At 40.2% G+C, this 11,041-nt stretch overlaps 1 protein-coding gene across 1 annotated transcript; it reads right to left on the bottom strand.

Annotated features, from left to right (window-relative positions):
- Window positions 1–3,906: 3,906 nt before the first annotated feature.
- LOC100192787 (uncharacterized) lies at window positions 3,907–5,729 on the bottom strand. The gene is made up of 2 exons (NM_001137980.1): window positions 4,654–5,729; window positions 3,907–4,563 (listed from the first exon to the last, which is right to left on the bottom strand). Exons 1-2 carry the CDS (start codon window positions 5,691–5,693, stop codon window positions 4,389–4,391), a joined length of 1,215 nt encoding a protein of 404 aa, NP_001131452.1. The 5' UTR covers window positions 5,694–5,729; the 3' UTR covers window positions 3,907–4,388.
- Between the last annotated feature and the right edge of the window lie 5,312 nt (window positions 5,730–11,041).

The raw sequence follows: 11,041 nt of genomic DNA, 5'->3' as shown, positions 1-11,041 counted from the left end.
AATATAGAATTAAAGTATCTTTTGATTTATTTATTTAATGAAATAAATAAAAGGAGAACCCTAGGAATAAAGTATATTCAATCTTGTGAGATTAGTGTTATGCATTACTTGGATATTTTTTGTCTTAACCTCTAGGCCTTAATGACATAAATAGAATTAGGAATGTAATTATGGATAATACTTAAAAGATAATCAAATTTCTAAATGAGAGTAGTTTATCTTATAATTCTAGCTTTCATTTGTTTTAATCACTACTTAACCTTTTTGAGCTATGTTCCAAACATTTAGAGAGTAATCAATTCCCCAATTAGGATTAGTCCATTTTTATAACTTGACCTCATTCCTCTGTACTTAATAATGTACCTTCTTGAGTTGTGTGCCAATATTTGTTCATGTGTGATGTGATGTTCATTTTTACCTACCAAATGTATTGAATGTATGCTCGCTTTACTTAGACAACGAGCAGCTCATGGTTCGTGAGTGTGTTGCCGAAGATCCCTCTGAGCAAAAACCTGGTGAAGGCAAGTGTCCTCAGACCTATCATGTCCTACTCTACTTTATAATTCACTATCCCGCATTACTTTATTGAAACCTAAGGATTGACTAGTTTGTATTTCCCTTACCCTTGTTTACCTTTTTGGGTTAATCATGGTTAGCTTATGCTATTGCTTAAACTTAATCAATGAACATGATGTGATCTTTTATGATACGATGATGTTATCTCGATGGGGTCCTTGTGATTACTTTAGGGGGCTTAGGCTCTTTTCTGAGTACCTCTCCGTAAGGACCTGTTTGGGGAGTGACAACCCGGGATAACACTGCAACCATGAGGGTGGAATGGGACGCCCTTAGCTGATTAATTAGAGGAACCAGAGGAGTAGTTGGCTTCACCGTAGGGCCGTCAATGGGATCCAGGCACAGTACTTTCTCTGCCGAGGTTGGTTGCAGAGGTTCTTTGATTTGGTTTTGTTAGTCACCCTTCCTTTGGGGAGATGTACTGTGTTTATCAAAATGGAGAAACCTAACAGGCGGCTATGACCTCTAGGAAATCTTTGTAAAGGCTACATAGTGAGACCCTGCTAGGTCACCTTGTTAGTGTTCAATGGGGAGGCTAGAACCCCAGGCAGAATGGGAATCACAGCTTGTGGGTAAAGTGTGCAACCTCTGCAGAGTGTTAGAAACTGGTATATTAGTCGTGCTCACGGTTATGAGCAGCCTTGGGATCCTCTTCGATTAGAAGAACAATGGTTACTTTTATGATGATGATTAACAATGATAATTATAATCCTGATCTCTGGTATTTCCTCTTGGAGGGAGTGCCTTTGGGTAATAACTAGGTTATTACTAAAACTTGGCTCTACTTATAATAATAAAACTTGACCTACTAAAAGCAACTGTTTAACCTTAACTCCACATACCGCTAGTCCACCTTAGCCAAACGAGACATTTGCTGAGTACGTTGATGTGTACGCACCCTTGCTTTACAAACCACCCCACCCCAGGTTGTCCCCACTGTTCTTAGTGCTCAGGAGGTGAAGTTGGCAACATGGATGACTTTGAGGAGTTCGAGGAAAACGACGAGTTCTAGTTTACTTTAGTGGAAAATCCCCAGTTAGTTGCCTGTGTAGGCTTATCTTCTATGTTTCGATACTCCACGCTTTGATTTAATGTTGAACATTATGTTTATGTAATAGACTCTGTGGATGTCTTAGACATCTTGATGTAACTAAGTACCTTTGCTATTTAATTCAAGGATTGTGTGATGATGTCCAATTATGTAATCGCTGTGTACATGAGTTCTGATCCTGGCACGTACATGGTTCGCATTCGGTTTACCTTCCAAAACCGGGTGTGACAGCTAGGGATCCATTATGAGGCTTTCACAAAATATCCTTAGTACAAAGCCACCCGCTAAGGTTTCCACGTCAGTATTGATGGCCCTCTAGGTGAGGTAACTTAGCCAAGACTACCACCCCATGTTAACATGAGCTGCCACCAAACCATTGCCACCCCTGTTGCCCATCTTTCAAGTAGGGTTGCTAAGCACCAACATTTCTAATATTTAAATCACCAAGTTAGTGAATAGTGAAATTTTTTATTTTTGAAATATAAAATAATACTCGTGTCAAAATATTGTTGCAGGGGCTAGTTCATGATTTAGCGTATACATCGGGTCTCTTTTCAATAGTTTCTAAACTGAAAATCTCAGAATTAATTTTATTTACACGTAGGGACTAAAATGCAAAAATGTGCTTCTTCTACCTTGAGCTCTTGCTCACGCGTAGGGATGGAGCTCAGCGAGCAGGGGAGCAGGGCGCGCGTGGTCTCGGTCGGGTAGGGAACGAGCGCGTCCGAGGCGGGGCGAGGCGTGGACAGCAAGGCTCGACAGCGAGCGGGCGCAGACGGTAAGGCTCAGGCGGTCGGCGTTTCGGTGAGGGTGAGAGAGCACGATGAGTGAGGGAGAGAGCTCGGGTAGGGAGAGAGGTGGGAGCTCGGGCGGGTTTTATAGAGAGAGGGGATGAGAGGGAGAGCCGAGCGGGGAGAGAGATAGATGGTCGGCCATGAACGCCATCAATGGCAGCAGCTAATAACTCGGCCGTTACCGGCTTGAAGGAGAGGGAAGTGGGGGAGGGAGAGAGAGGGAAACAGCGCGGGCGGTTTCCGGTTCGGGGAAACGGACTGGCGCGGACGTCGAGGCGCAGGCGTGGCGCACGGCGCGGCTCGGCCGGGCACGGGAGGGAGACAAAGGAGAGGGGCCCTGGGTGGGCCCCACTTGTCGGTGAGAGATGGGGAGGAGGGAATAGGGAAGCGGTGGTTGATGGGCCTGATGGGCCGAAATGGCCGGTTAGGTTTAGGGTTTTCGGTTTTTTTTTCTTTTGTTTTCTTTTCTATTTAAAAATATAAGTAAATATATTTTTAAATAATTCAAAAAAATCATAATAATTATTTCAAAATTATTTATAACTAAAATATTTATTGTTGGACCAATACTTCTATATTAATTGATTGGATTCTCAATATAAAAGAAATTCTACTAAGCATCCATAAATCAAATATGAGCAAACAAAATTACTCTAAATGCAAATAAAAATCAAACACTTGAAAGATGTCGGAGATATTTATGTGCTATATTTTTACTAATAATAGTAATTTAGGCATATATCAATTAAGCTAATTTGGTTTTATACAAAATATATTTGTATACTATTATTAGCAAGATGTCAGAGATATTTATGTGCTATATTTTTACTATAGAGGAGTGAGACGAAGAGTGTCATGTAAGTTATAGAGTAGAAACAAATTCTACTAATGCATAAAATCATTTCCCATTCTCCACCCCATGAATTTGGGATAAGCTTATATCTGAACTTTGGAAAGTGGTGGATATTGAGTGAATTCCAATTCCTCTAAAATGAAGGGATCCAAACACCCCGTAAATGCAAATAAAAATCAAACACTTGAAAGAAAAAATCATTACCATATTATTACCACTAATAATCTAAATGCATTATTTTTAGTTGATGGTTTTGTGGTGTTACACATATACTAGGAGCAAACATATTAGATACCTTATTTGTTGTCATATCACCACCAAAAACCTCAAATGGGTTGATTGCACTTACAACCATCAAGCCTCCTTCCCCAATCGCACTACTGCGATTCACACGCACAAACATAGGGTCCAGGCCGATGGCACTGGCCATAGACACAGTTGGTCGCTTGCTTTTGATTGCTACAGGACATCAAAAACAAGCCAACACAAGTTATCAAATCATAAACTTCTCCCTTCAATTAATCCTTCTTCGAAGGTTAATTGAAGAGAGAAGAAGAAGGGGCACAAATGCTTATATATTAACAAGGATGAAATGTAAACAATTACGAGCAAGACATGTTACTCATCTTCATGCTTCCACACTTATTATTTCACTCCTTGCAATATAACAAACAATTACAAACATACCTTCGGCTTCATACAAGTGATAGCTCAAAGGTACTTCGAAGGCTGAGCTAAATAAAGCTTTGAGCTCTCGAAAGGTGAATTTATGCATGACACTGTTACTCTATTTATAGACGAGAGGTACAACTTCGTATGAAATTACAAGCACGCCCACGAAGTTTACACATATGATTTACAAGTATCACATGGGAAATATCGTCATTCCTCCTTCCTTCTTGCTGAACAAGACTTCTGGTTCATCCTCTTTTCTACTTTGTTTATTTGTTATTTTTCAATCGCGAGAACAAATGAAGCCCATCCACGACTTGTTTACAACACATGCATAATTTATAGATAGGGATAAAATATATACGCAAAACTTATTTAATTTGGCTCATTATTAATTAGTGGTAGATGATGATCTTTGATGACCTCTGAGGATTCTATATATTCAAACTGATAGCAATGTTTCAGCATCAGTAGGTGGTATGGACAGGATCCATGAATCTCCGTTGATAAAATCTGTCCCAAGAAAGTATATGGCTTCAGCGTATCTAAGTTTGACGTGCCATATTTTCTCTAACCCAGGTCCATAGCACTTGAAAGTGGCACAGCGTCTACCAGTCCTGCATAGATATAGATATGAGATAACAAGTGTATATATATATAAAGAGAGAGAGAGAGAGAGATTTTGCTGCATGCATGGGTCGGCATACATATTACTGGGCATGAAGATGTTCCCTTTGTCGTAGATTATGGGCACAACCTCCTTAGCAATCTGGGTGTAGGAGTAGATGGAAGGCGTGCCCATCCTTCCGAGGAAGATTTGTTGCCCTTCCCCGGTGATGGTACATGTCTTGAAGGAGAAGCCTCCCTTCCCTGGGGCAACCTTGATTGGATTGTCGTGAATGTCAAGTTGAGGTGGTGCCACAGGCAAGGTCATGATCTCCTCCATGTTGTTCACGGAAACAATGGCGCAGTCCTCGTAAAAGGACTTGGCAGAGCCAAAGATGAAGTCGATGGTGCCCCTGATGGTGCAGGACTTGAAGTAGTGCAGCCCCATCTGGTCATACAGGGCGCCTTGTCCACCTTCAATTGTGCAGTTGTAGAAGGTTGCCTTTGTTCCTAGCACTCGCAACGCTGGCGCCTCGCCTTCTGCCTTCTTCTTCTTCGCTGCTGCTGCAGCATCATTCCTAAAGACGACACCATAGGCAATGAAGTAGTCGGACTCTACGGTCATGGTGCTACTACCATCTACTCCAAGGGGCTTGCTATCCTTCCCCAGGGTGGCGGCAGTGTCGTTCCACACAATGATGGCAGGGTTGATGGGGTCATATGATCTTATGGTGACGAATGGCTTGCTTTTGCTCACCAATACCTTCTCTCGGTACACGGTGCCACCGCTGAGGATGAGGATGTACCGTTTGGTGCTATCATCAGGGATGTTAGCGATGGACTCCCCGATGGTCCTATAGCCTTGTTCCTCAGAGTTGGTAGGGTTGATGAAATTGGTTACCGTGTTAGCCTGGGCAGAGCAGAGCACGGTGTCCTTATTCTTCTTGGTGCATCCATCGGCTGTTGAAACGTCCTTTGCCCCGACCCCCCGTAGTGCACTCACCCAAAAATCCAAGGGCAACTCCTCGCATGACGCCCCCGGCACTAGCGACACAAGCTCCAAGAGTAGGAGGGCCGCTAGGAGTTGGATGGAAATTACAATGTAGCTCGTCTTCTGTTGATTCTTCCTCCTGCTCTCCATGACGATCACTCTTTCTTTCTTTCTCTCCTCAAATTCTTTAATTAGGTTGTCTGTCTTCTTCTTTAATCTTGTTATATATAGATAGCTAATAAGCTAGTTTGCATCCAAAATCCAATTCAAATAATTAAGGTGTCTAATATATGGAAGGTCACCATTAGGCGCCTAATTTTAGACTTGGATTCATTCCACATGCATGCATGCATATATGCAAGGGTAACACAAAAATCTCTGGTGCATATATATATAAGCGATGGAAAAATAAAACAAATAATTGGTTTTATTCGATCCAAGGTGATTCATATAACGTCCAACCGCGCGACTCCTATATATAGATGATATATGCTAAATAAAGTTCTCATGGATTGAATAAGTCGCTACCTTTGCGCATAATCCTAGTAGAACCAATGTTATCATCTTGCAATTTCAATAGACAACACTAACTAAATTTCTATTGTTTTTATAAAAGGTTTTATACATTTGTTTAGCTAGTTTGTTTGAGAATTATATGGAATTTTGTAGAATTCCTATAATTTGAAACATATATGTTTTTGGATTTCTTGCCTTTTCATTAATTTCACTATGTGGAGAAAGAGTTTCAAAAACATCAACTAAATCTCCAAAAGGCTTTTTCTCTTTTTTCAAAACCAAATTTTCAAAGTTATATTTCAAAATACTATTACAACAAATGAGTTTAGGTTTTTGTTTCAAAAGTCCTCGTTTGATAGAGCTCTACTCCATGATTCTGTAGCTCAGAGAGTTGATTCTCTAATAGAGCGATTCTGAGGGATTCTCTAACAGAAGTGAACCTATCTAACAAAAATTGTTTGGCAAATAGTATGAGAAGTGATTTATGAGGGGTTGGAGAATGGGGAGCCTTTATAGAATTCAAAGTTAACCCTATCTTCTAGAGCTATGCAAGGCTACACCTCTAGATTACAACATTTTCAAAAGCGGTAACAAGAACAGGTATTGAAATTCTAGGGTAGTCATGCAACAACGAGTATTCAACCAATTCCTACTAACTTAAATGCATCAAGCATTATATTTAGGGTAAAAGTTTTATAAAACACAAGGAACAGGGTTGAATGCACTAGGGCTTGCATTAGTTGTAGTGTAGAGTAGATGACCAAGAAAACCCAATAGTTCCATTGAGTGAAGACAAGGCTCTGGGAATTACTTCACAATATGACCGATTCGTCGTAACATAATCTACGTGTAAAGTAAAGTTGCATGATATGATCATGATGTGATGATGGAATGAACATAGGTGCAAGATAAATAATCTAAAACGACAAAACCTTGAGTACAACTTTCCTTCACAGTAAAGTTGCATTTGATTTCCGATAAAACCCTAATTATTTCGCTAATCAAGTTAAGTAGGGTTCTAGACAACATTATGCATATGCCATGGATCAACTTAGGTGTTTGGGATCAATGGAATTCATACAATCCCAAAACCAGCACAACAAATTAATTATTTTATTACTTCTATTATGTTATTTCTTTGTTAAAGGAAAAAGTACTTCAAATTAAGCAAAACATTGTTAACTAATTGAACATGTTCTAAATAGAATCAAACTTTTTCTATGAGCTACTCTAAGTCTGTGCAATAATAAATCTAAGTCAAAATCCACGAAAACGGCTTTGTATTTTGGTTTCCTTATTGCTTATGGTATCAAATTCACGATAATAGCTTAACATACTTGGTTACCAGATACCCATCGGGAAGCACATTACAGTACATGTATGCTTTTAGCCAGCATTCTATTAAAATGGGAGGATATGGATTGATAAGGTTCAATATGGAATTGTTACCACATGCTCATTGTTTATTTTCCCCTTGGTTGGTAATAATAGGAGCAGTGCAAATAATCTATGCAGTTTTAACCTCTCTTGGTCATTGATTTTTTTAAAAAAAAAGAATAGCCTACTCCTCTGCATCTCACATGGGTTTCATAATTATAGGAATTGGTTCCATAACCAACATTGGACTAAATGATGCTATTTTACAAATATTATCTCATGGATTTCTTGGTGGGAATGGCTTGTGATAGAATGTGGCGATTTTGATTCAGACATTACAGTGAACACCCGATGAGCTCCATATAAAACTTCACTATTTTCACCATTGAAAGTAGCCCAGAAGGGGGTAAATAGGCTACACCTAAAAAATTCACCAAAAACTTGGAAATGATGTCAAATCAATAGTTTAGTGTAGGCCGGTTGAAACGCTACTAGGGGCTGTTGAACTAGTCCAGTTGAGAGAATAGATCTAGCTAAGAACAACATGAAGTATAATGAGAGATTCTTTGAATCGAAAAACACAGGGCATAATCTAAGTGAAAATCCACACACACAACGAATCGCTCGATGTCTTTCTTAACAAAGATAAAGTGCAGCGCATGAACAAAGCAACAACACAAATACACGAGATTTATGCCAAGGTTCGGCCACACCACAAAGGTGCCCTAATCCCTGTTGAGCAGCCCACATACGGCCCGGTCTTTTCCAGCCCTAGCCCTTCACAGGCTGACCACCAAGGTCAATGCAACCACTTTCTCAAACTTGCTCAAAGAGCATGTGATACAAACTTCTTCGGGTCGTCCACAAATTCAGAGACTCCTAAGCAACCTCAACCGTCATGGAACACGAGGTTCAAAGAGTAACAAACCCACACAAGAGAGTGTTTGCAACAAGCTCAAGGGATGGATAAAGAGGAGGGAGATCAAAAACCATGTCTGAAATCAAAGAACTCAAACCTCACACCAAGGCTCCTTCAATCAATTGAACTGGTTTTAGCCTCAAACATCGACGAGGGAGAGAGTTGGGGTGTGAGAGAAAAAGTTAGAGCTTTTTGTCTCAAGTTTGGTGAACAATGAATGTGTTGGTTAGCCGGAGTAAATGAGGGGGGAGAGAGAGAGGAGAGTGTATATATAGGGGCCTCTCAAATGGGGTTGACTGTTCGAACTTTTTGCGTGAAATGCGGTTGAACTACACCCCAAAGCCAATTGAACTAGTTTTTAGCAAAACTAAACTTGGTTCAACAAGCCAACTCAATTGGGGAGTTCAATCATCCTACCCTGGTTGAACCGCCCCTAAGGGCCCATTCAACTGCCTATTTAGCAGGACTTTGCAGAATGGTCCTCTGACCGAGGGATAGTTGAGCCGCCACTAGCTGGCCGGTTCAACCTCCTTTACAATACAGCTGCCAGACTGTGCTACAAGGTTTGGCAAAATGACCAACTGCTGAGATAGTGGTTGAACAACTCCAAAGGGGCCGACTCAACTGGGTTTGAGCAAAGAGGTCTATGGTGAAAACTCGGTTGAACCACCCTTGGGTCAGTTCAACCCGTTTTGAGCAGAGAGCTCCATTGGCTTGGGCGAGTTGACCTACGCCTGAGGGTAGGTTCAAGTGCCTTTGACCAGAGAGGAAGTCCAACAACAAAACCTCGAACCAGTTGGACTCGCACGAAAGGTCCAAAGATTTGTTTTTTTTGAAATAAGCTTTTGAAACAGAGAAACTTGAGCTTTGCCAACACCGTTACCTTTGTGGATCCCTCTTAGTTGTACAATGATTCCTACAACTCAAGAAATATGGAATTTGAATCAGTCGTTGCATGGAATCACAGGAAACACGCCATATGATTTGAAGTACTTATCCAATTCGTGTTCCATTTTTGTTTGAAATTAACGTTTGTACTGCTTCTATCTTTGAAATAACTCAACATATTGCCACACCTAGTTCTGGGGGCAAAACCGAATGCATAGAATATGTGGGCCAGGATCCATTTTCCACACATATGTTGATGTCGCAAGTGTAATATATCAAAATACAATGCAATAAAGGCGTAAAGAGAGTAGAGTAACTTTATTACATCATCCAAAACATTGTATCTTAACAAGTATCATAATCAAAGTACGGCAGAACTAAACATGGACACTCTTCCACAGGAAGGTGACTGGCGCATCGTTACACTCAAAACTCATCAACGTCATCTGCGAAGTCTCCGTCATCACCATCTAATCAAAATATTAGCAAGGGTGATCTCACTTATGGTCGGGGCTCAGCAAGTGGGGGAAATTAATGCATGTTAACAAGGTAGGCTATGGATAAGTGGTAAGCATTTTAGTTGGTCAATATTTTATTAGCAACACCTGTCTTACTAATAAGTGTGTATCCCAAATATCCCAATTAATCAAAGGCATAAGATTGTATCAAAAACACTTAAGTGTAATCACTTAATCAAACCACTGGTAGATCCTCATATCACGATTTATTTTCCATCTTTAAGTTCAATTATCATGTGAGGGTCCAGGTTGCTCTTAACCGTGAGCACGGTTGACATATCAGTTTTACACTGTGCAGAGGTGGTACAACTTTACCCACAAGCCATGTATCCCATCTAGCCTAGGTTGATCGGACCCATAAACATTGCCGAGGTGAATGGCTAGGGATCCATTATGAGGCCTTCACAAAATATACTTAGTACAAAGCCACCTGCTAAGGTTTCCACGTCAGTATTGATGGCTCTTTGGGTGAGGTAACTTAGCCAAGACTACCACCCCATGTTAACATGAGCTACCACCAAACCACTGCCACCCCCTCTTGCCCATCTTTTAGGTAGGGTTGCTAAGCACTAAGTCTATAGAGCTAATTACCAAAGCCAGAGCCATTATAGCACTCGTGGTTACATTGTTATCCTAGGTGGTCACTCCATGTTCCATTTAACAAAAAATGTTCTTGTTTAACCATCGGGTTAACCTCATAATAAAACTTCATTTCCGAAACATAGTATCATTTAAAAGAGTGACAACATATTTATCAAGTTGAGCAATAGCAAAAATTGCTAAGCATAGCATTTATCCCAGGGTAATTCAAGGAATAGGGTTGGTAATTCTAGGAAATCCTTATTTAGGAAAATCCCATCAAATTATGCAATATATATCCAAAAGTAAACATTATTGTATGCATTATTTAGGTACAAATAGAAATGCAGAGGGAGAATCCACTTGCCTTGCTCGAAAGTGTCCTATGGGTCGTCATCGAACGTGTTTGGTTCGTCTACCTCATAGTCAACTTCTAGCATCGATTTGCGTATCGTACATACAAAAGAATACGTACGCCAAATAAATAAACATACACCATTACATGGGTAATCATTCACCATTACATATACATTCATACATCACACAACTATACTCATAAATACGTCCAAAGCATAAATACTTATTAATCCACTATGGCTTCTACTTTGAGTTATCATTGGTGGAAATATGAGTAGGTGACTATGACGCTAGTTTATCTAGTATAATGTAAATAAAAATGACTTAACAAACTTTACGGAAAA

This window comes from Zea mays, chromosome 5 (assembly GCF_902167145.1).
Source record: "Zea mays cultivar B73 chromosome 5, Zm-B73-REFERENCE-NAM-5.0, whole genome shotgun sequence".
NCBI classification, from domain to species: domain Eukaryota; kingdom Viridiplantae; phylum Streptophyta; class Magnoliopsida; order Poales; family Poaceae; genus Zea; species Zea mays.
The sequence above is the reverse complement of the archived record's forward strand: the minus strand, read 5'-3'. Positions and strand labels throughout refer to the sequence as shown.